The sequence below is a fragment of the Talpa europaea genome (genome assembly GCF_964194135.1).
Source record: "Talpa europaea genome assembly, chromosome: 7".
Classification (NCBI taxonomy): Eukaryota; Metazoa; Chordata; class Mammalia; order Eulipotyphla; family Talpidae; genus Talpa; species Talpa europaea.
This window is the reverse complement of record NC_140074.1, coordinates 34,682,732-34,710,122: the sequence shown is the minus strand read 5'-3', so window position 1 is coordinate 34,710,122 and position 27,391 is coordinate 34,682,732. Positions and strand designations below refer to the sequence as shown.

At 36.3% G+C, this 27,391-nt stretch overlaps 1 protein-coding gene across 2 annotated transcripts in view; it reads right to left on the bottom strand.

The window, feature by feature from the left end:
• Positions 1-27,391, bottom strand: part of RFX3 (regulatory factor X3) — a gene marked incomplete at its 3' end in the record, with an annotated part of 168,629 nt that overhangs the window by 9,152 nt on the left and 132,086 nt on the right. For both annotated transcript variants that reach the window (XM_084236135.1, XM_084236136.1), the window contains exon 14: positions 19,676-19,829. In XM_084236135.1, coding sequence (XP_084092261.1) covers positions 19,676-19,829 — 154 coding nt within the window. The remainder of the gene's footprint in view (positions 1-19,675; positions 19,830-27,391) is intronic.

Below are 27,391 nucleotides of genomic sequence, written 5' to 3'. Positions count from 1 at the left end.
TAGGTATGGTTCCAGGCAGTTCTAGTGAAGTCAATTTGTAAATATACCCTCTTTATGAAGGAAATAGAAGCTGCTTATATTATAAAGGATAAGTAGTATAGATAAAAATTAGGCAATTTAGGAAAACTTAGAGGTTTTAGAGATAGAGGTAATTAGAAGGGGAAATTGATGCAGAGGTTTTCAGAGTGAGCAGCAGGTAAAAGTAGAAGGAAGGATATGAATGGTGGCAGGGAAGACAGAGAGGGCACAGGAAGACAAGATCACACAGAGATGACAGTTCTCTAAAACCAAAAATAGAGGAGGAGGAAGAGATAAACAACTGGATTAAAAATGGAGGCTCCCAGGGAAGAAAAAAGATTACTGTAAAGTTATAGCCCTAGAAATTGAAAAACTGTTCCTGTTTTCTACTTTCCCCTGTTGCACAGGGGACTGCAGCCAGTGACTATTCATTGAGGTGGCATCTTACAGCTTATAAAGTACTTTCATGGTTCAGTATATGGTAGGATTTCCCTCAAATATTATGACTTTCTCAATATTGCTTCCTTAGAGAGGTTTGTCCTCATGACTTGTCTAAGAATCTGCTTCCCTGTCATTCTCAATCATATCCTTCAAAGCACCTACCATAACACATAATGCTTACTTTACCCCCCTCTTCTAATATGGCTCTTTCCCAACAGTAATGCCAGTGTTGGAAGAGCAAGGACCTTCTCTGTTCTCTTCATAAATGCTTCTCAATTTCTAGTGCAGCACCTGATGCACATTAAGGGCTGAATAAATACCAAATGAATGAATTTGCTTCTTCATTTCAGACACACACATACACACACACTCTCACATGCACGCGCACACACACATTGGCAAGGTAGAGTTTACATTTAATCTTAAAGATATTAAAAGCAATGAATCAATCTGTTTAACATGATATGGAAAATATGGTAGATTTGAGACCAGATATTCTGACCTTCACTTTAGGAATTTAGGAAAGTATGTGTGTTCCATACATGGAGGAAGGGATATAAATTAAGGAATTTTAAAATGTTTTATGGGGTTGGAAAACATATGGCCTTTGATGCATGTAGGAATTAAAATTCTGTCAGCCAGATAGATAAGTAGGGAATGTTCTGAAGTAGAAACAGAATAGATCACAGAGAAAGCATATCTGTTATTTTAAAGAAGAACGATTTTCTACACCAGAAACCATTTCCTTCAGGCCCTGATATGGGATCACAATAATGAACACCTTCCAGGACAACAGCAGACTAAAAAAATGTGTGGTCAAGGCAGTCAGTGGGAATGTGTTGGACCATAAATTCACGATGAGACTAGTAATGGCCATAAAGCATAAACTGTTTTTCTTATGAGAGGTCAAAAAGTAAATATTTTAGGCTTTATGGTCCTGTTGCAATTACTCAATTCTGTCACTGTCATGTAAAAATAGCTATAGGTAATAGGTAAATGAACACGTGTGACAGTATGCCAATAAAACAAAACCAAATGATGGCTAATCCCTGGTCAGAAGAAAAACTTCGAAAGCCCTGGAAGCTCTGCTCCAGTTCACAAACAGTGAAGGGAACAAAAGATTTTTTAAAAAGATTTATTTATTTATTTATACAAGCACTGGGTACAGTCAGAAGCACAGGAGGGTGAGAGAAATCACCAGAGCCAGAGTGGGGAACAGAACAGGCAGACTTGACGAAATTCACTGCTGAGGGGAGTAGCGGGTGCAGCAGGAAAGGTGTGTCGTGCCACGTAGGACCCTCACCCGACGGCCAAGGATCGAACCAGCGCTGCAGAGACTGCGGGCAGCTTCGTAGCCCAGCGCTCAACCGCTGCGCCACCAGGGTGTGCCCAGGAATAAAAGATTTTTATCTTTAAGGAAGGTACAAGGATTTTGATCAAGGAAGGATATGGAACCAAAGGTTGAAGACCTAGCAAAGCTCAGGTACAGGGGTATCACAGTGAAGGTCACAAAGAAAGAAAGGTTAACTTTTAAAAAACAAAGTAAACTGGAAAGTTAATCTGCCTCTATTTTCTCTGGAGGCTTACATGCATAGACAGAGATGAGCAAGGTTTGCTGTTTAATAATGCAAATCCGTGGGTGAAAGGGGAAGATGTCTAGAATGTGAGGTATCTCATTCTAGATGTGAATAGTTTACACAGAAGACTGCAAGATTAGAGATGACTGGGAAGTGGGGCAAGCCTCCTAGATGGGAAGTTCATTCTAATTTGGATGGTGTGAGGAGATGTGAGGAGATAGTCCATAGGACAAGTTCTCCATAGGTAACAGCAAAATGGGGAGTAGTTCTAGATGATTGCAGTTTTCAGGATGGAGTCATCAATGGAGAAATGACAGTGAGATGGGTGTCAAGGACAGGAAGAAGTAAGAAAAAATGATATACTGGAGGAGCAGTCTATAACCCACAAGTAATAATGGACTTCATTAAGAGCAATGTAGCTTTCATTCCTATTGCTGCTCTAACAAATTACCACAAACTTACTGTCTAAGATCAATAAGAAAACTATTACAAGGGACTATGGTGAAGATGAACTAGTGGTGGGAATTTTAAGGGGCGTACACCTAAAGGGAGAAAGCATACAAGCATACATTGCACAAAAGTGAATAAAGATGTGGGGGCCCATTTTACTGCCTATTATACATATCAAAGCTATTTATTTATTTTAAACATTCCTGTTTATTTTTCACAATATAGAATTTATCCCCTCATGTACAGTCACCATAGTTTTCTAACATCTAAGCTATTTTTAAAAAAACTGTGACATTTGTCTGAAAAACCATTTAATACTTTTTCTACTATTGGAGGAAGTACAACCTCCAGATAAAGCTGTTTGGAACATACTATTTTTTCCCTTAATTTTGTTTGTTATGTATATATTTTCAACACACTATTATTAAGTCTTTAAGATACCTTTATGTTATCTGTGTTATTAATGTCAATTTCTAAGCTCATCTTTCAAGAAAGTGATCTAATTGCTCAAATTATTTCTTAGACCATCAGTTCAGAATTAATACAAAAAAACTAATACAGAGTAGAAGGCAATCAAATACAGTTCTCCTGAATAATTAGTCAGGAGATAATTAGATATTTATATACCCATGGAAAGGAAAGTGCAAGGAAAAGGAACTAACAAAAGTCAGGGACCTGTGTCTGCCTGCTCATCCATCCCATCTATTTACACCTACCTACCTACTTATTTAATCCTCTGAAGAAATGCCCTTTATGCTTATTTTCTTGATGAAAAAACTAAGACTTAGCAAGCGTGTATGTGTGTGTGTGCGCGCGCGCATGTGTGTGTATTGTCCAGGTTACATGGCATTACATGGGAAATTTGGAATTAATTCCGATTGGAGCACAGTATGGGAAGGACAACATAGGTATGGCACTAGTGTAACTAAGATTTGAGCCACACCTCTACCAATATCAGATATATAATCCAGAATAAGTTGAACTCCTTGAGACTTAGGTTTCCTGATGTATGAAATAGAAGTAACATGAGGATTAAATGTGCTCATGTTTGTAAAAGAGTCTAGACTAATGCTTTTACAAAACAAAGTCATACTACCTTCAAAACTCAATTTTTCAAATACAATTGATAAAACCCTAGAATTCCATTCAATTGTAAGGTCATAAGGTAGTAATTTGAAAATGAAATGCCTCCAGGTATATGGGACTATAAAGAGGACTTACTGAAAATGAGAGACTGTGGCTTAAGGTGGTTGGTACTATGAACTCTGTCTAGGAGTGATGTTGAAGTTAGTTTCTGTACAGACCAAGTCACTCAGAACTCTAACAAAAACATGAAAAGAACTGGCATAAGCATGAGTGGTATGAGTGTGTGCGCTATGTTTCTTTGGTGGGATGGAGATAATCATACAGTCTGAAATGGCAAATAAGCTCACATGAACACCAACATGCAAACTCTGTGCTAAGGACTACTACTCTCTCTGGTCTTCTGAGAAGTCAATGAAGAAATAGGATTCTTTCAAGTTTTCCCCACAGAAGCAGGATGACTGTGCAAATTTGGAACTTCCTGACCCAATTCTAATCTTTTCAACATTTTATACTTAGCTTGAACTTCGTAATATTCTGTATTTTACAAATCTTACATAGCTGAGTTACCTCCTATGGTTTTCATTCTACTAGCCAAAGTAATAAGAAGTGATCACAAAAGATCACATAGTGGCACGTATTTTGGATGTTTTTATAGTGGAGAAAAATGTCTTGACATTTTAATAAAAAGGTGTTTCACAGCATTTAAAAAAAAAAGTCTTCCAAGTGAAAACTAAATTAATCAAGGCATTTTACATTTAGCATTGATATAAATCTCACAACTGAGGAAAACAGTTGCTGATTTTAAAATTATTTCCAAATTTATAAAATTTGCAAAGAATATTAATGTTCCATTTGGTAAAATCTTGTATTCCTTGCTTTTTTTTCTTTAAGTGTACTTTTCTATGTATTTCCAAATAGTCTTACTGAAAGCTACTAAGAAGGTCATATTTCTGCCAGTTTGCTTCACACAAAGGCAAATTCTGCTCTACACTCATTGCTGGTCCTTCTCCTTCGGGCTAGTCAGCTATCCTGGCAATGTGTGTGGTTGGTACCCTGTACATAGGGTGGCATATTCTCATCATGATGCTTTCTAATTGTTCAGGCTTTAATTGTTTTTACCCTAGACCTCTCTACAACAGAAACACAACAGTGTACACATAGTTATATCATTTCTAAGTCACTAAAAAGCACTCACAAGTGAGCTTGTAGGTAGTGAAGAAAAAAGATGTTAATTGTTTTTGAAGAAAGTAATTTCAAAAATAGGAACATATAACATTACCACTGGGCCAAGACAAGAGGGGTGACTTATCTGAGTCCTACACCTTGGAGAGACCACTTTTGCTTTCCTGTGGACATGGTTCTGCCTACACTGTAAGAAGTCCAAAGGGCCAAGTGCGGCCTTCTAGAGCCTGTTTCCCTCCACCTCCTGTATCATCTTCCTGTTATCTAGTATTCCTTGCCTAAAGGCTCTGAGTTCCCTCTCAGTCTTGTGCAGCTCTCTTCTACAAGTAAACCCTTCAGAAGAAAGGAGGGGCAGCCCCCAAGGGTCAGCTACTTGCAAAGGGTGGACAAAACCTGTACAATGGACTAAAATAACCACAGTATGAACACAAGGCTATTCATAGTATAGGATGGTCTAAGGGCCTTAGTCTGGTTGTCTACGTCACTATTTTCTGGCACGGAACTATGAAGAAACTGAAAAATTTATTTACTTACCAAGCTAGATAGAACAGATTTTATTCATGGTTTGATTCATAAATTTTAAAACATTTAGACATTTGGCAACCTAGATCCTATAATTGAGAGGGTTGGGCCTAGAGGCATATCCTTTATGTAATTAGAACTATGGGTTGCAAAGAAAGTGCCTTGATGCTCTTAAGACAGGTTCCCCCTTGAGGCCATTTTCATTTTTTACAGAAAACCATGGCATCAGTTTGTTACATCAGAGTACTTTTTCTAAAACTGAAATATATTTGACATATAACATGTAACTTTAAGGTATATATCTTGTTAATTTCTTTATATATTTGTACACTGTAATATGATTGCCACTGTAGCTGCAAACAATCTGAATACCCATCCTTGGATGAATGGATGAAGAAAACGTAAAGTTTATGTATGTATGTGTATATCTGAACACATACCTACATGTTATACACAAGCACACAGATACAGAAACACAAACACACACACACAATGGAATATTACTCAGTCAAGATGAATACTTCTTACTTTTCATTATACCACCTCATTCAGGGGGAAGATTATGAGGAAAAAATCATTAACTGGAGAACCAGTGATGGCGTGTGTGTTGAAACATGTTCTCTTGTACCAAGAAAAAACTTTACACTAGTGTTAATCAAGTTTAAAGTACTTGTAGCATTATCACTCAAGGTTCATCCATATACTTGCAGAAAAGATCTCATATTTATGACAGTTATCTTAATATAGTGATGGTAAAAAGTAGAAAACAATTTCTGTGAATTGACAAATGCATTCACCTCAAACAAGGGCTAATTCTTGATCAGTAGGCCCAGCAAGCACCATCTTCACCTGTGGTTGTGAACAAAAATACTAGAAAGACAATGAATGGCGAGTTGCTTACACTGGGTACAGGATAAGAGTATGACAAAGAGGCCAGCAGGGGGAGTTGTAAGGCTTAATCTATTGGTTGGGGTTACCAGGTTAACTCTCCTAGAATAGCTGAAGAGAACTGTGTGCTGAAATTTCTGATACTACCATGCTATTTCTGATACTACCAATATATTTCAGTTTCTGAAATATATTTTAAAAATCTTGACTTTCTATTCTCTTTCCACTTCCTAACTCTTTAGGAAAACTGCTCTCTATTTGTAAGCACTTATGAAATATTATTAAACAAGCACAGTCTGGGGAGAATGTGTACTTCTTGATCTAGGAGCTTTATTTTGTTGATGAGAAATCCAGTGTATCAATCAGAAATCCAATTGACTAGTCCTATATATCTTAGTCTATTTTTCCATTATTCTCTTGCACTTCTTTACTTGATTAAGCATTTTGAGCATCTACTGTGGATTTGTGTTTAGACCACAGTTATGAGCAATACTTCACTTCCTGAAGAGGGAAGGAAGCACTTTAAACTTGATCAATACTAGTGTAAAGGTTTTCTTGGTACAAGAGAACATGTTTCAGCACACATACCCTCACTGGTTCTCTAGTTAATGAGGTTCTAGTAAAGAGCAAGCAAGGAATAAACCAAATATAGGGAACTAATGAGCAGGGTTCCAGAGGGACTGGGTTATGGCCTTGGGCTGATGAATCAATAGGTGATTTTCTCAAAAGCAAGAAGAGATAGGAAGAGAATGACAAACTACGAAAGAAGAAGAAGAATGGGAGAATTTCTAAGAGTTAATTCACAGGAACTTAGAGGATGAAGGTATTGGGGAAGGGTCCAAGTCTCCTCCTATATCTTTCCTCCAGGAGGGTCATTTTTGTAATTTATTTTCAACTTGTCAGAATTGTGCTAATGTAGAGCAGCACATTTACAGCAAACTACAAATTCTAAAACAATAGTTTTGATATAGGTCTGGTCTGTGGGTGGGCATAGAGGAACAGAAGGGCATAATTTGTTGTTTTTTCCCGCAGATTTAGCACTCCAATTGCACTTTGCTTAGACTAATATTCCATTTAGTTTGCATAATATGACAATCTATTAACAAAAAGCGGAAAGGGGAAGGGTGGTAGATCTATCAAGATGTACCCTGTAACGCAGATGAAAGAAGCCCTAGAACAAAATAATGAAAGCTTACATGTTAAGCATTTAGCATGCAATATACAATCTGTTTTCCTCGCTGGTGAAATGGGGATTCTAGGTTTTGCTAGATTTTGGTGAATATTAAATAAGAAAATAAAACACCTAGTTAGCATAGTGATTGTCACAAGGCAAGTCATCAAATCAGAAAAACTGTGACATAATATATAAGATGCTTTATTATAAATAATAGGTGACATAATTTTTAATAAGTATTTCTTACATTTTCTAAGTCACAACTGTTCTAAGATGGTTTTATTCTGCAAATGGTTTTAACTTGTGATATGATTCATTCCTTTTTCAGATATTGTATAACAAGTCTATTATTCTACAGTTTTATTTTCAGTGTCTCCTCTTGTTGCAGTAGACTAATGCTCACTGAAAAAGTTATTAGTTTGATTTTATTTTAAGTACCCTAGCTTATTTACCACAAAGTACTTCTATCAAAAGAAATATTTTCTTAACATTTATTCTAAAATATCTTCCAGTGAATTATGATTGTTCTCCAGATTTTAGGTTTGGAAGATATTTCTATTTATATTTCAAAAGTTGGCCATATATGTGGCTTGGATATAATAAAAGTGAGTATAATTTAATTTGATAAAGATAACTTAAATATAAAGATAAATATAAATTTATACAAATATAAATTTAATTTGATAAAGATAAATATAAAACTGGTTATCACAAAATATTGTTTCCCATGCAATCAAAATTTATAGATTTGGTGACTATATTAATGAACTATGTATATTTTAAAGAATATATTATACGATCATAAACTTCCAAAGAGAAAGATTCCTACTGGGAGTGCCCCAGTTCCTACTCAGTAACGGGTGTTTGGCTCCACACCATTCAGTTCTCCCTTTCCCAGGGGCTGATGGTGAAACTGCAGCACTATAGTACCCAGTAAAAAGAACAGGAGAGTGCTTTGGGCTGCATTCCCCATCCCCTAACCCTTTGTACTAGTACTGACCTTGTTAAGTATACTGAGGCAGACTGCAGGGATTCAGATTTGGAACCCCAGAGAGTGAAGATAGCAGAGGTGCCTCAAACACAAGCCAGCACTTCCTCCCAATTCCCACCAGCAAGTAGGCACCTATAGGTCCCTCCCAAACTCCCTGACTCAGCAGCTGTAAGTTCAGGTCTCTGGACCTTAGAAGCCTGGAGAGGCCAAACATCTAAAATCATATAAAGTTGGTAAATGTTTTTAAAAAACACAGTGCAGGAGGGCGGAGCAACATGGCAGCGAGGAGACGCTGCGAGTAAGATCTCCCATTAAAAAAAGTTAATAGGGAGGAAAAGCGGCAGGTCCCAGTGAGAACTGGGACACAGAAGATAAACGGACGACTCCAGCAAACTGCCCAAAGAAGAAAGTTGCCATAAAAGAGGACGAGAAGGGAGGGAAGCACAGAACCCTGCTCCCCTCCCCCGCCCACAGAGGCAGCACTCTCCAACCGGCAGAGAGGAGGAAAACAACAAACCAAAACAGCCAACAAGAACAAAGGACACAGCAAGCGGGTCTGTGAGTGGAAAGGAACTATTGCAGCCACCACACCCCGTGAACGGGAGCTGTGGAGAACCCTGCAGGATCCGCCACGGAGGTGAGCTCCAGGCGCCATTAAAGAGAGCCCCGCCCCCCAGGAGGAGACCAGCACCAGCACACAGCCCCTGCCACCCGATGACTCCTGGAGGAACCAGAGGGGAACAGAGAAGCCCACCCAAGATGCCGGCCAGTCCCAACAACACAGTGTCCCAACGCATACGGCAAATTAGAAAACAGACAGTAGGGAGGAGAAGAACCACACGCAACCTAGCAACTCTCCAGAGAAAAAGCACACCACAAAAAGAAAGCCAGCCCCCAGATTGCAAAGACAATAACTTGGAAGAATTTCTGAGCCTTCCAGAAAGAGAATTTAAAATTGCTGTGATTAAAAAACTGACAGAAGTCATAAAGGAAAACAATGATAAGGGAAAAATAATCAACGATCAGAAGAATACAATTGAGTCCCTAGAGAGGGAAAACAATGGTCAGAAGAAAGAAATTGAGTCCCTAAAGAGGGAAGTAAAAGAAATGCAGGAGATCAAAGAATTAATGGAAGAACTAAAGAATTCTGGGAAAAGCAATGAAAGCAGAATAGATGAAATGGAAGAACGAATAAGTAATCTTGAAGACACAGAAATAAAAAGAACCAAAACAGAAAAGGAAAGAGAAGTACGAAGGAAAAAGAACGAAGAAAGACTTCGGGAACTATCTGACTCCATGAGGAAAGGAAATATAAGAGTTATAGGAATACCAGAAGGAGAGGAGAGAGAAGTAGGAACAGAGAAAATATTCAAAGAGATAATTGAAGAGAACTTCCCAAATGTGAAGAAGGAGCTGAAAATTGATATACAAGAAGCAAGAAGAACACCAAACTTCCACGACGAAAGGAAAAATACAGCAAGACACATAATAGTAAAGCTCCCAAGAATCCAGGACAAGGAAAAAATAATGAAGCTGGCAAGAGGGAAGAAACAGATAACATTCAAAGGAAAACCAATCAGGCTGACATCAGACTTCTCCGAAGAAACACTACGGGCAAGGAGAGAGTGGAGGGACATAGTCAACAGACTCCAAGAAAACAGATGCCAACCAAGAATACTCTATCCCGCAAAGCTCTCCTTCCTCTTTGAAGAAAGAATATGGACCTTCCCAGACAAACAGAAACTCCGGAATTTCATTGCAACTAAACCCCCACTCCAAACAATACTACAAGGAGTCCTAAAGCCAGAACCTCAGAGGGACGAATAACAATGAAAGAAGGCCAAAAAAAAAAAAAGTTATTAAAAGAATAAATAAATAAAATCAAAGGAAAGACAAACACAATGGCAAATACAGATGTTAACATATCAATATTAACTCTAAATGTAAATGGACTAAACTCTTCAATAAAAAGACACAGAGTTGCAGCCTGGATTAAGAAACAAAACCCAACCTTTTGCTGTCTCCAGGAAACACATTTAGCTACAAAAGATAAAAATAGGCTCAAAGTTAAAGGATGGAAAACAATCCTACAAGCAAATGGACCAAAAAAGAAAGCAGGAACAGCTATACTTATATCAGATAAAACAGATTTCAAACTCAAAAAGATAAAAAGAGACCCCAATGGTCACTACATTATGATCAAGGGGACAATACATCAAGAAGAAATAACACTCATTAACATATACTCACCAAACGAAGGAGCACCAAAATATATCAGACAACTGTTGTCCTCTCTGAAAACAGACATCAGAGAAAACACATACGTAGTGGGAGACTTCAACACACCACTATCAACAATGGATAGATCAACAAGACAAAAATTAAGTAAAGAAACCAAAGCTCTAAATAAGGACCTAGAGCAATTGGGCTTAACAGACATCTATAGAACACTAAACCCCAAAAAAAGGGAGTACACATTTTTCTCAAGCGCACACGGATCATTCTCCAGGATCGGTCACATACTGGGGCACAAGACAAACATCAACAGATACACCAAGATTGAAATCATATCAACCATCTTTTCTGACCATGAAGGCATCAAACAAGAAATAAACCATAAAAAGAAGGCAAGGAACTTTCCTATCTCATGGAGATTAAAAACCACACTACTGGAAGACCATTGGACTAATGAGGAGATCAAAGAAGAAATTAAAAAATTTTTTGAATTGAACGACAAGGAGGACACCAATATCCTAAATGTATGGGATGCAGCAAAAGCAGTAATAAGAGGAAAATATATAGCAATAGAAGCTCACATCAAGAAACAAGAAAGAACGCAAAGAAACAACCTAATCTCAAAGCTCAAAGATCTAGAAAAAGAACAACAAAAAAACCCCAAAACCAGTAGAAGAAAAGAAATAATAAAAACCAAAGCAGAAATAAATGAAATTGAAACTAAAAAAACAATCCAAAAGATCAATGAAACCAAGAGCTGGTTCTTTGAAAAAATCAATAAAATAGACAAACCCCTAGCCAGGCTCACAAAGGAAAAAAGGGAGAAAGCACAAATAAACAGGATCATCAATGAAAGAGGAGAAATCACAACGGACACAGCAGAAATCAAAAGAATAATCAGTAACTACTATGAACAGTTATATGGAAACAAGTTTAACAATCTAGAGGAGATGGACAAATTCCTACAACTCTACAATCACCCAAAGCTAGATAAAGAAGAAATAGAACACCTAAACAGACCAATTACAAGCAGCGAAATTGAAATGGTAATCAAAAACCTCCCCAAAAACAAAAGCCCAGGACCTGATGGATTTACAAATGAATTCTACCAAACATTCAGAGACGAATTAGTGCCTATCCTTCACAAACTCTTCCAAAAAATTGAGAAGGAAGGGACAATACCAAACACGTTTTATGAAGCCAACATTACACTAATACCAAAACCGAACAAGGACAACACAAAAAAGGAAAACTACAGGCCAATCTCCCTAATGAACACTGATGCAAAAATCCTCAATAAAATTTTAGCTATCAGAATCCAACAATGTATCCATAAGATAATTCACCACGACCAAGTAGGATTCATTCCAGGGGCACAAGGATGGTTTAACATCCGAAAATCAATCAACGTTATCCAACACATCAACAAAAAGAAATATAAAAACCATATGATAATATCAATAGATGCTGAGAAAGCTTTCGACAAAGTGCAACACCCATTCATGATAAAAGCCCTTGAAATTCTTGGGATACAAGGAACATACCTCAACATCATAAAGGCCATCTACGACAAGCCAACAGCCAGTATCATTCTCAATGGTGAAAAGCTGAAAGCAATTCCATTAAGATCTGGAACAAGACAAGGATGTCCACTCTCACCACTGCTTTTCAATATAATACTGGAAGTCCTAGCCAGGGCAATAAGACATTATTAAAATGGCCATCCTTCCAGAAGCAATATACAGATTCAATGCTATTCCAATCAAAATTTCATTGTCATTCTTCAAAGAAATAGAACAATTATTGATGAAATTCATATGGAATCACAAAAAACCCCGAATAGCCAAAGCTCTCCTGAAAAAATAAGAAGGGAATGGAGGCATCACACTCCCAGACTTCAAACTATACTACAAAGCCATAATCATCAAAACTGCATGGTATTGGAACAAGAACAGACATACAGACCAATGGAATCGAATAGAAAATCCAGAAATAAACCCACAGATTTATGGTCAACTAATCTTTGACAAAGGTGCAAAGAATATGCATTGGAGCAAAGAAAGTTTGTTCAATAAATGGTGCTGGGAAAACTGGGTCGCTACATGCAAAAGAATGAAGCTTGACCACCATCTCACACCATACACAAAAATCAACTCAAAATGGATTAAAGAACTAGACATAAGACCTGAAACCATAAAATATATAGAAGGAAATATAGGCGAAACACTACGTGATTTGCACATCAAAGACATCTTTACAGACACATCACCCAAAGCAGTGATAGTGAAGGCAAAGATCAACAGCTGGGACTACATCAAATAAAAGAGCTTTTGCACAGCAAAAGAGACAATAACAAAAACAAAGAGAAACCCCACCAACTGGGAGAACATTTTTGCACCCAACACTAATGATAAAGGACTGATCACAAAAATCTGCAAAGAGCTGATGAGACTCAACAACAACAAAGAAAATAATCCGGTCAAAAAATGGGCAGAAGAGCTTAAAAGAAACTTCTCTGAAGAGGAAATGCAAATGGCCAACAGGCATATGAAAAAATGTTCAACATCACTTGTCATCAGGGAAATGCAAATCAAAACTACCATGAGATACCATCTTACACCAGTGAGAATGGCACATATTAAAAAAACTATGTTGGCGAGGGTGTGGAGAAAAAGGAACTCTTCTGCACTGTTGGTGGGAGTGCAAACTGGTCCAACCACTGTGGAAAGCTGTGTGGAGATTTCTGGACCTACTAAACATAGAGCTTCCATATGATCCAGCAATTCCACTCCTAGGTATTTACCCAAAGGACACAGAAACATCAATTCCAAAGAACATCTGCACCCCTATGTTTATAGCAGCACTGTTTACAATAGCTAAGCTTTGGAAACAACCCAAATGCCCAAAAATAGATGACTGGATCAAGAAGATGTGGTACATATATACCATGGAATATTACTCAGCATTCAAAAAAGATAAACACATGCAATTTGCAGCAACATGGATGGCGCTGGAAGGGATCATGCTCAGCGAAATAAGCTAAAAAGAAAAAGAAAAATACCGGATGGTCTCACTCATAGCAGGAATCTAGAAAACTTAAATAAGGGACCAGGAAAATGAATAACTATAAGAAAGTGAAAATCAAAATCAACAAAAAACTATGAACCAGAGACACTTTTAGGGGGGCGGGGGCGGGAGGGGAGGGATTGGGGTCAGAATGGGGGGGCTGCAATTGTATGGGGACTATAACAATAAAATTTATAAAAAAAAAATAAAGTTCAAACTTCCTCATAAAAAAAAAACAAACACAGTGCAAAATGCTGGAAATGTAGAAGTACTGCAAACTTCTAAGTTACTGTTAAAGATACTTAAATAAAAATATAGGGAAATCTAAAGAAACAGAAAATATAACACATGACACCTTGAGACATCAAGGGAATATCATAACAAGGAGAAAACTGCTTTTTCATTATCCAATCACAAAAATAGTAGATTTTATCTTCCTGTCAGATACAGAGTTCAAAACTGCCAAGATAAAGAAATCAATAAAATGGAAGAAAAGTCAAAAAATGAATGATCTGAGAAAAAAATTAATATAAAGAAAATAGATTTGAAGCTCTAAATAAGGAAATAAGAGAGATGCAGGATATAAAAAGATCAATAGAGGAGACAAAAAATTCAAGATAAAGCTATGAAAGCAGAATAGGTTAAACAGAAGATTGAATAAGTGACTTTGAAGATGGTAATGCACAAAGGACTCAAATGTAAGAAAAAAGAAATGCAAAATAAAAAAAGATGAAATGTTTCAAGAATCTTTCAACTCCACTAGGAAAAGAAACATAAGGATAATAGGTGTTTCAGAAAAGGAAGAGTGAGAAAGGGAAGAAGCAAAAGATGAAAACTTCCTAAACCTGGGAAGGAATTAAACATACAAGTCTATAAAGCTGAAAGAACTTCTAAAAGTAATGAGGTCTGGTTATCTAAATGTAATGAGATCTATACCAAGATACATAGTCATGAATCTTCAAAAAATTCAGACAAAGCGAGTCTATCAAAAGTGGCTAGGAAAACAAAGCAGATAATCTATAAAGGTATTCCTGTCCGGATTATATCAGACTTCTTTATTCCCAGTGTTCAGATATGAGGGAGAAATAGAGACCTTAGCAAAGAGAAGATGAAGGATCTTTTTAGTGTCTGATACCTCTCCCCCAAAAACTATCAATTTAGCAAAGTTTGTAACTATTTCTCAGGTTTTTTCTAGCTGATTTATGAACTATTCTTACTCTAAGCTCACCCCATCCTGTAGCAGTTAATAAGCCAGGTGGCTAACAGCAAGGACTTTGGTACTAAATTTCTTGATTTCAGAACCTGATTTAAAAACTTAGTAGTTATATGACCTTGGGCAAGTTATTTCACAGCTCTGTGTCTCATTTAATCATCTATAAACTGCTTTTAATAATGATATTTACTCATAGGATTTTGTGAGTTATTAAGTCAATATACATATAACACTCAGAATAGTATCTGCTGCTTAATCATTAAGTGGGTGTTAGCTTCATTTGAAAATTTTGGCTTTTCATCCAAATCCAATTCTGCCTGTTGTATGCTGAATTTGATGGTGTATATTTGGTCTCTCTAGAGCTTCAACCTAGATTTACTGTGAAAACGTCTGATCCATACTCTCTTCCATTTCAGGCAGAACCTGTGCATGTTTCTTTGTGCCACCTCCAAATTCTCACTGTCTCCATACATTTAATTCCTTTGTCTTGTTCAGATTTTTTTTTTTGGGGGGTGACCATTCCTGGCCTTCCAAGGGTAGATTAAGTATCTACGCAGCTTTAAGTATTCCCACATGCTCTTAATTATCTTTTTAGAACTTACTAGAATTTGTAATGACGTAGTTATGAGACTATTTAATAAATACATATCCCCTACTAAAATGTAAGCTCCTTGAATGCAGGGTCAAACTCCACTTTGTTTGTCATTATATCCCCCAAATTATAGTGTTTCGTCTATAATTTTTTTTTTAAGATTTATTTTTATCTATATAAGAGCTGGTGTACAGGCCAGAGTTACAGGAGGGTGAGAGGATTCACCAGAGACAGAGCAGGGAAAAAAACAGGCAGACAACTGAAGGCACTGCTGGGGGGAGTAGCGGGCGAGACAAGAGGTCTGCCTTGCCATGTGGGATTCTCTCTGGCCGGCCGGGAATCCAACCGGCACTGCGGTGGCTGTGGACAGCTTCACAGCATGGCGCTCAACCTGCTGCACTACAGGGGAGGCCCAGGTCTATAAATATTATGTGGGAAATATTTATTAAATAAATGAATAAATAAATTTCACATATAAGTCTAGTTTCAGCATAAGTGGACATGACTTGCCCAAGATTATACCACTATATAACATAACTATAAGTAGAATTCAGTTCTGTTTTCTATAATTCCAGGCCTTAATCAATTACATAAATCACACAAAGAACCTTAAACTTACTTTGGTAAGTAAGGTTTCATCGTAGGTTCTACGATGAAAAGTAAAAGCACAAGTCAGAATGGGAGTATTTAAGGTAGTTGGGGATAATTCGTCCTCCTTGAAGTAGGAGTTAGGATGAGCAAGAGAGCATTAGGCTGAAGGTCCAGAATCATTTACATAGTTGTAAAATGATGAGAAAATCTTGGTAAATAACAACATAGAAAAGACCACTATGACTGTAACAGAAAGAGTAGCATGAGAGAAGAGGTTGAGGTTGATCAGAGACAGGGCCACATCATGTGAGACCTCATAAACTACCTAACTAACAAGAAGAGAAAGCTGAAGGATTTTAAGCAGGGGATAACACAATCAGCTCTGCATTTGCATATGATACTTGCTGTACTGAGCAGGGTTTGGGAGAGAGTGAACTTAGTAATTGGTTGAATAAGGCAGTCAATATATAAAGACATGTAAGGGATAACACTCAGATATCTAGTGTGATCAACAGTGAGGATCACAGTACAATTTATTGAGAAAGAGCCACTAGCAGATACATCAATAATTTAAGTGTCAAATAAGCTCCCCAAAAATAATCACAATGATTATTATTTTTGTGGTTGCTGCTATTACTGATGATAGCAATTGAGGATAATGGTGATCTTAATTGATTTCTGCAGATTTGGCATGATGTGTTGCTTCCACTGCACACACAGATACTTCTGAACTTGGTGTTTGGAAAGGGATGTCACCTAAGGGGTTAAGAATGCATCTAAGGCCAACATGTAAAAACCTTTATTGTCTTCAATCTTAGTTATAGGGTAGGATTAGGATGACATTTGAGGGACACATGAGAAAAGAGCCTTCTTTTTTCTTGAATTGACTTATCTTTATCCGGAGAATAAAGAAATTTTAGATATGAAACTATGATTTAGTCAACAGGTCTATCATGCCCAACAGGTCTATGAGACATCAATATTTTATGGGGAGGAGAAGCCTATACCATTAGCTTTAATTGGCCTGGAATGAATAATGGATGAGCTCAGTTGAAAGGATTTTCCTACAAACTGGGTAATGGAATAATAAGCAGAAAAATCAAGACATATGCATAGATCTTTGATCTTACTGAAAGTATTTTATGATCTACATTTATTCATATTCTTTGCTTCATGTGGCAATCAATTATATTCCTTTATATATAATTAAAAAAGAATGCCTATTAGGATGATTAGTTGGTAATGTTTACTATGTAAGGCCATTTTAATTCTGGTTAGTCAGTACTGTCTATACATGAATGAAAGGAGGTTGCTATGTCTTCACACTGTGTGACCAGTTCATGTCCACTGCCTTTGTTCCCTAGAGATGCAAGGGAAGCAAAGACCATGCATTAGCCACATGGTGTTAATGAGAATCCTTGTTATCATTATCCTTCTCATCCTGTTAAAGTTGTCCCAAAGCAGATGAGGTGGATGGGAAATGTGTTAACTATACCAAAAGGCATGTCTATTTTAGAAGATTTTAGCCCTGAGTTGAGAAATTTTATAGTACGTAATCTACACACCAACTGGCCATTTTGTAACTAAGCATCTATAAAAAAATAATAAAGAAATAGGCAATGGAGGAAAATCAAATCTAAGAAAAGTCCAAATTGTTTTGGTCACATGAGGTCAAATGACAGTGATTCTTCACTTGTAATCAGGGAAATGCAAATCAAAACTACAATGAGATACCATCTTACACCAGTGAGAATGGCACATATTAAAAAATCTAGCAACAACAAATGTTGGTGAGGTTGTGGAGAAAAAGGAACTCTCTTGCACTGTTGGTGGGAGTACAAACTGGTCCAACCACTATGGAGAGCTGTGTGGAGATTTCTGGACCTATTAAACATAGAGCTTCCATATGATCCAGCAATTCCACTCCTAGGTATTTACCCAAAGGACACAGAAACATCAATTCCAAAGAGCACCTGCACCCCTATGTTTATAGCAGCACTATTTACAATAGCTAAGCTTTGGAAACAACCCAAATGCCCAAAAATAGATGACTGGATCAAGAAGATGTGGTACATATACACCATGGAATATTACTCAGCATTCAAAAAAGATAAACACATGCCATTTGCAGCAACATGGAAGGAGCTGGAAGGAATCACGCTCAGCGAAATAAACCAGAAAGAAAAAGAAAAATACTGGATGGTCTCACTCATAGCAGGAATCTAGAAAACTTAAATAAGGGACCAGGAAAAAGAATAACTATAAGAAAGAAAATATCAAAATCAACAAACAACTATGAACCAGAGACACTGATGGGGGGGTGGGGGGCGGGGAGGGGAGGGATTGGGTTCAAAATAAGGGGGTTGCAATTGTATGGGGAATATAAAAATAAAATTAAAAAAATGACAGTGATTCTTGCTTTAACTCACATATATATATTGGCATGTATATAAATACAATCACCATTAAGGAACATCATACAAAAACATATAGATCAATATAAAGCCAAAGATTTTAAGGAAGAAAGAAAGATGAATATTTTAGTTGACATTTTGAACAAATATGACATCTACTTTATCTATATTAGAAAACTTACAGATGCCCTTCAGGTGTATAAATGTATTTTATTTACACCTTTATCAAATCTACTAAACTAGGAAAAACATCTAATTATTTATTTTCACATTTTCTATTTAAATAACTACATATACATAACTTAAAAATGAGTATGTCTTTACTACTTGTGACAATTTGTAATATTTTCTAACCTGGTATAATCCAGCAAGATCTCAAGTGCCTTCCAATTCAATATAACAAAATGAGTCAATACTGAATCATTGGAACATCTGCATCTACATCTCATTAAATTAAAAAACCCTCATTCATATTAAATTCAGTTATTTTTTTAACATTTGTTGAAAATAAGACATCTAGACACTATTCAGAATTCCTAAAGAATATATTTTCTCCCTATATCATGATTACCAGTATGGATTTAAAATCTGATGCATATTCAAAACAGATCTCCACTACGTAGTAGCTATGTAAGCATTTAAACTGTGTTTTGTCTTTCTAAATGAATCTCATACACTAATATGTAAGACAAGATTGCTTTAACATTTTAAAGACTTAAGGCTGTGTTAAGCATATAGCAAGTGCCTCCAAAGTGTTAGCTACTAGCTTCTACCACCACCATCATTATCATCATTATCCTTCTGAGAAGGAATCATTCATTTTTGTTTTGGGGCACTTGAAAAAAAGAGTACAAAATACAAATTAACTTGTCTCTCTGTATTCCTATCTCCCAGCCTTATTAGAAAAGCATCAATCTTTATTGTTTTCATTCAGTAAGGTTTTTTTTTCCATTGCAAATTTGTAAAACCTTCCTTTTACACAGGCACCTTTATAAAATATGGAAATATCCCTTGAACTTTCACGTGATATAATCTATAATTTTAGAATATTTTGAGTAAGAAAGCACATATGAACAGTGGAATTTAAGCCCCCCAATAATAATCCACAGTCCTTCCAGGGTCTCAGACTGATTGGTTAGGAACAATTGCTTTATTTAATTAAATTGTTGATTTAAATAAAATTCAGGTTGTTTTTAAAAAATTCTGCGGGTCATAGCTCTTATAGCTTCTCTTACCTCGCCCATGACTGCTATGGGTGTCTCTCCCGTTGCCTGAGCAACTCGATGTTCTACTAAGTAGAACATATACTCATCGTAGAGGAGACGGATCAGATGGAAGGAGCCAAAGCTAGCAGCACTGCGTAAGGTTAAGTCCCGAATAACCATTGAACTGTTACAAAAGAAAAAGATATATATCAGCCAAAATTAGTGATCAGCATTAGAGTTAAATCTACGTTTCCTCTTAAAAGAATCAACTTACAGGGACTCCCTGGTGGTGCAAGGGGTTGGGACTTAGCCTATGAAGCTGTCTGCTGCCACCACAGCAAGAGTTCAACACCCGGCCGGCCAGGGAGCAACCCATATGGTGCAGCAGACCTCTCCTGACTCGCCTGCTGCTCCGCTCAGCAGTGTACTTCGGTCAATCTGGCTGTTCTGTTCCCCACTCTGTCTTTGGTGAGTCCTCTCACCCCCCACACGTCTGGCCTGTACCCTACTCTTGTATGCATAAATAAATAAATATTTCAAAAAAATCAACTTACAGGTCTAAAAGTTTGGTACAGTACAAAATCTAATGTGGAATGATTTCATTTTTTTTATTTATATATATTTTACATCATTGTTCATTTTTTAACAATGTTTGCTTTCTTTTCTGATTTCATTATTGAAAGAGGTTCAATTCATTTAAGGCAGGGTTCAATTTATTTAAAGCATTTAAAGCAATGAATCCCAAATGTAATTTATCACCCTTAGTGATAAATAGTTAATCCTCTCAGTTTGACTAGAGCTCCACAGATTATCAATGGAAAAAGCATTTCACTATTTCACTATCATAGGCAAATCTGCTGACTATATTAAACTTGAGCTGGATCAGAAAAGAATTTTTTTTAAATAATCTGCTGTCCTTCAGCTTTATTCATAGAAAAGATTTTGAATATGAACCTACTGATTTACAATTGCTGTTCCCACTACTACATTACTTTGCACATTCCTGTCCTGTGTAATTTTTATCAATAATAAAAATAATGGTTAGTGTTGATCATATTATTACTGTGAAATGTGTGTATATCATCCTCATATAATCTTCACAGAGACTGTGAAAAACAGGTAAAATTATCAACAGTATATTATGAATTGATATTAAAGTTATTGTCCAAGGTCTCCAATCTAGTGACAGTTAGCTAATTAACATGTGTAGGTCTTTAGGGTTCCCAATTAACCTTTCTCAATTGTATAATCATTGTTGTACTTTCCTCCATATGTGTTTTCATATCCTAACCAACTGCAGTCTGGAATATATAATATACCCAGTATCAGAGCATGTTCTTATTTTTTTCCCCCAGAGTTCTGCCAGAAAAGAATTTTTAATAGTTGAAAACTCATCACCATGGCAAAAAAGAAGTAAATCAAAATGAGAACTTTTTGGTGAGTAAACACTGTGTTACCACGTCTGATTTGGAGTACAACTGGGAAAAATGTGTTTTTGTGACAAACAAGGGTTACAAAATATACTGAGCAGTGTTCCCAGATTTGGTAATGTAGAAAGCAGGTGGGGTGTGTGCAGGGATTCCTGCAAGTTCGGTTAGAATTCAAGTTTATTAAGTGATTATAATTTCTTACTGATTTACATTTAAATTAAAATAATTTCCATTAGAAGTATAATAACATCAATTAAGAAATGCCTATCTTTGAGAAACATAAACACTTAATTTATCAAATATGCCAAAATATGAAGAAAATGACTAATAAAATACTGGTATTAATCCTATTATCTTTAAAACAGAAATAAATCCCAAGTGGAATTTTGGCCTGATTAATGATGTGCCAATCATTAAAATTGTCCATACGGGGCGTTTGCAATTGTATGGGGGAATATAAAAATAAAATTTATTATTTAAAAAAAAATTAAAAAAAATTGTCCATATACTTCAAATTTCAGGGTCAGAGTGGTGTGTGTGTCTGTGCTTCTCATGACTTTCATTTAGTGACCTATTCTAGACACTTTTGAGCTAAGGAAAATTAAACAGTCACTAGATTCTCAGAAAAGAAAAAGAAAATTTCACAGATGTATAGAATGATATTCCTAAGCCTTGCTTGCAATAAAGAATTCTAAAACAAAGGCAGATGGAAAAACAGAAGATTGTACTATTTGTCAACTTCATTTACTTAGAGGATACTAACATATCCAAATCGATACATTCAACTTGGTAAGTGACAGATCATCATCTATTTGTAAAAAATAATTAATATAAATGTAATAGTTATTTGAAATTAAGAATTTTCCCTATAGGATCATGCTCAGCGAAATAAGCCAAAAAGAAAAAGAAAAATACCGGATGGTCTCACTCATAGCAGGAATCTAGAAAACTTAAATAAGGGACCAGGAAAATGAATATAAGAAAGTGAAAATCAAAATCAACAAAAAAACTATGAACCAGAGACACTTTTTTGGGGGTGGGGGGCGGGAGGGGAAGGATTGGGGTCAGAATGGGGCGTTTGCAATTGTATGGGGGAATATAAAAATAAAATTTAATATTAAAAAAAAAAGAAAAAAAAAAGAAAGTCAAGTGAAGAAAAAAAAAAAGAATTTTCCCTATAGAAGAGAAATTAAAAGGTTGGTAATCCTTTATTTTAAAAAGCAAAAGCAAAAATCAAAAAAATAACAAAATGTTGCGTAATGCTTTTTACCCTTACTAGCCCAAACTCGATCATATGAAGTAAATATTTTTAAAAACTAAGGAAAGTAGGAGCATAATAATCACCCCTAATTGCATCTTTACTGCTGAAGAAAGATAGCAAACATCAAAATAAAGTCTAGGCTAACGAACATACAAAATATGACTAATATTCAAATTAAAGGAAAATCAAGTTTAAGTAAAATATCATATATAATCTAAGAGATTAAATGATCCATGGTTGTAGCAGTTATAGGAAAATTACTGTTTTTGAAAGTATAAATACACAAAATCTTGTGGAGGGAAAGTTGGCAGTATTTGTCAAAATTAAAATTGTACAAATCCATTGACCTAGAACTCTAATTGTAGAAATTTACACAAATGAGCAAAAATACTCTTAGGATCTAGAATAATATGGCATCAGAGGAGGTTCCCTGCTTTGCTACTGGGAGGTAAATCTGAAAATACTATAGAGTGGTCCTAGATCCAAAGGATTCTGTAACTTGGGGCAAAACTTAGACTACCTCTTAAGACATTGTGGACAATATAGGCCACACAGGAAGAGACACTGAGGAAATTCAACTTCATTTAACAAAATGGGTGGGGAAAGGGACAGAGAGACTGTGGCCAGGGCTAGAGTATACCATGCAAATCTTGGAGCTGAGCTCCAGTAAGTAGCTGGCCTTGGAGAAGGGAGAACTGAGTATGGTGGAGGCACCAGCTTAACTGAGAGTAGATAGGCATGGAGGAAATGAGGTGTTCCAGGCAAACTAGGTCTCAGTGATGAGAATAGGGTGCAGAATGGCCCTCCTCTTCCCCTACTTCCTCAGGACTTGTTTGAGCTAATCTTGCCAAGCACAAGAGAGCAGCCCCACTGACTGCAGAAACAGGAGTCTTGCTTTCAGAGTACACAAATAGGAGCATTCTCCCATATCACTCTTACCAGTGACTAGACCCCTCTGGGAATCCCCCCACCCCCGACTCAGCAGCTGTAGGTCAGTTCTCCCTGACATATAGCACCATGTATTAGAAAAGTGGAAACTCTGTACCCATTAGGACACTTGAAAAAGCAGCAACCTTGAAAGCTACAAAATGAGAGAGGAAAATATAATACATGGCATCTTGATCTCCTCAAGGAACATTTCACCACAAATCAGGTAAGACAAGAAGGATCTTTTTAGCACCAGACAGAGTTCAAAATTCCCATGATAAAGAAATTCAAAGAAATGGAAGAAAACACAAAAGAAAATTATCAAATAGAAGCAAAAACCTCAGAAAAACAAATGAATGTCTTAAGAAATAAAACTAATGAGCATAAGACTGACGTTAAAGCTTCAAATAAGAAAATAAGAGAGATGCAGGCTACAAAAATGGAAACAGAGGAGATAAAACTTTCTGGAGCAAGTGATAAAAGATCAAATCAATGACCTCAAAGATGGCAATATACAAAGAATCCAGCTGGACAAAGAAAGAGAAATGGAAGGAACAAAATGAAGAAACACTGAAAATTAACTGATTCCATGAATAAACACAATATAGGGCCTCCCTGGTGGGGTAAGGGTTTAAGCACCGCACTATGAAGCAATCCACAGCCTCTGCAGCATGAGTTCAATCCCTGGCCAGCCAAAGAGAAACCCACAGGGCGAAGCAGACCTCTTCTGTCTCACCTGCTGCTCCCCTCAGCAGTGTATTTCAGTCAGTCTGCTCCCTACTCTGCTCCCCACTCTGTCTCTGATGAATCCTCTTACCTCCACCCCCACATCTCTGACCTGTACCCCAGCTCTTGTATGCATAAATAAATAAATCTTTATCAAAACCCCCCACAATATAACAATAATAGGTTTCAAGAAAGGGAAGAAAGAAAGAAAGAACTGAGAACTTATTTGAAGAAATAATAGAGGAAAATTTCCAAACCTGTAGTAGAAACTTGATCACTGGAATCCAGTAAGACTGCCAAAAAACACTTGTGAACAACTATCAAGAATTTAGGAAAATGAAAGAATACTGAATTTGGCTAACGGAAAGATGCAGATAACCAATGAAAGTACCCCCAGGGGCCTCCCTTGGTGGCGCAGTTGGCTGAGTGTAACGCTGTGAAGCTGTCCACAGCCTCTGCAGCGCAGGTTCAATCCTGGCCGGCCAGGGAGATACCCACATGGTGCAGCAGACCTCTTCTGTCTTGCCTGCTGCTCCCCTCAGCAGTGTATTTCAGTCAGTCTGCCTGTTGGGTTACCCGCTCTGTCTCTATCTCACCCTCCCACACATCTGGCCTGTACCCCGTTTCTTGTATGCATAAATAAATAAATCTTAAAAAAAAAAGAAAGTATCCCCAGAGGTTCATATCTGACTTTTCTGAGGCAATACTATGGGCAAGAAGACTGAATGAAGTATACAAAATACATAAAGATAAAAACTCTCAGCCAGGAATATTATATACAGAAAGACTTTCATTCAGACACAGGGCAAAATAAAGAACCTCCCAGATAAACAGAAGCTGAAGGAATTTTCCAACACCAAACCTCCCCTGTAAGAAATGATAAAAGGAGGCTTCACTTCTACATCAAAGAGAAGACCATTCACAAAAAAAAAGAACTAAAAAACAGATAGGACCAGAAATCTAAGGACAAAATAGCTGTAACAGACCATTGCATATAAATAATCATGCTATGAAAAAGGTCTGAGCTTACCAATCAAGAGGCACATAGGGTTGATTACATTAGAAAATAAAGCTGAATGTTGTGCTGTCTCCAGGAGCTCCAAAAATAAGCATAGTATCAAAATAAAGATTTGCAAAATAATCCTGCAATAAAAAATGGACCCCAAAAAGGCAAGGACAATTATACATATATCAGATAAAATAGACTTCCAACCAAATAATTATAACAAGAGACAGGGATAGACATTATATAATGATTAAATGATCATACATCAGGAAGAAATAAACAATGATCAATATATACTCACTAAATGAATGACCATCAAAATACATAAGGCGATTCTTTTCAAATCTGAAAACAGACACTGGCAGCAACACATACAGTCATTGTGGATTTCAACACTCTACTTTCACCAATGGACAGATCAATCAAACAGAAAATAAACATGGAAACAGTAGCTTTAACAGGGATTAGATCTACCACATAAACAGCAGATATTTAAAGGGCACTGTCCCCCACAAAATCTGAATACATGTTCTTCTTGTACAGGGACTCCAGAATAGACCACTAAGCAAGCATCAATAAACTAGTGAAGAATGAAATAATATCGACTATCTTCTCTAATCACAATGGTATCAAAATAGAAATAAACCAAAATGAAAACAGGAAAAAACATTAATATATGGAGACTGAACAACACACTATTAAATGACCATTGAGTTAATGAAGAAATCAAAAAATATCTTGAGTCAAATGAAACAGATGATACAGTCTATAGGAACCTATGGAACATATTAAAACCACTGCCGAGAGGAAAGTAGGTGGTAAAACAGACCCATGTCAAGAAACAAGAAAGAGCTCAAATAAACAATCTTATCTTTCAACTTAAGAAAAAGATGAACAAATAAAACCAAGACAGAAAACAAGCAAACACAACCAAGCCAGTAAAAAGAAGGAAACAATAAAAATTAGACAAGAAAAAAATGAAATAGAAACAAAAAGTCTAAATGATTAATAAAACCAAAAGCTGGTTCTCTGAAAAGATAAAAAGAGAGAAAACTCCAGTTAAGGTCACAAAGAAAAAAAAAGGACAAATCTCAAACAAACAGAATTGGAAATGATAGAGAAGTTACAACATAAATTTCAGAAATTTAGAGGATCAAAAGTGATTACTAAGAACATTTGTATGTTAGTAGGTTGAATAACCTAAAAGAGATGGACACATTCTCAGAAATATAAAATAATTTGATACTGAATCAGGAAGAAATATAAAACCTGAACAGAAATCACTATAGAACTATATTAACCCAAACAATATGGTACTGGAACAAAAACAGACACACAAACTATTGGATTAGAATTGAGATGCAAGAAATAAATCCACATTTTTATGCAAAGTTAATCTATGACCAAGGAGCCAAGAATACACTGAAGTAAAGTCTCTAAAGCACATGCAAAAGAATAAAACTAGATCAACATCTCAAGTCAAATACAAAAAATAGCTTATAATGGATTAGAGAGTTGGATATAAAACCAGACTCATAAATATAAAGAAGAAAACATAGGAAAAGCACTCCATGACATAGGCTGCAGGATATGCTTGTTGATTTGAGTCCAGCAGCAAAAGAAACAAAAGAGGACACACACAATTGGGAGCACATCAAACTAAAAAGCTTCTGCACAGTGAAAGAAACTATCAGTGAATCAAAATGATGCCCTACTTAATAGGAGAAAAATTTATACACCATATATCCAACAATTGACTAATATCCAAAAATTACAAAGAATTTACATAGTTCAATAAAAAGAAAACAAATAACCCAATCAAAAATTGGCCAGGAAAGCTACATAGTCACTTTTCCAAACAAGACATAGGCACACGAAAAAAATGTTCATCACTTATTAGGGAAATGCAAAACAAAACTACAATGCGATACCATCTCACACCCCTGAGAATGGCCCATGTCAAAGATATCAGAAATAAATGTTGGTGAGAATGTAGACTGGTCCAGCCACTGTGGAAAACAGTATGGAGATTTCACAAAATATTAAAAATGGATCTACCATATGATCTAACAATTCCACTGCTATCTACCCCCAAAATGCAAAAACACTAATTTGAAGGGATGCATGTACTTCCACATTCATCCTAAACTTCTAACTCATACACATGATTCACTTCTAACTCATACAACTCATGTTGTAAACGGATATTGCCTCCATATTTACAAACAAATAAATAAAATAGTTCAATTTCAACAATATTTATACTAGTAGGATATTAGGGGACTATTTAAATGTAATAGCATATTGATCAAATTATGTTTCAGTCACTAATGAAATTTTCTACAAAAGTTTCAGGAAATTTAATGGACTAGACATAAAAACATGTTAACACAGAA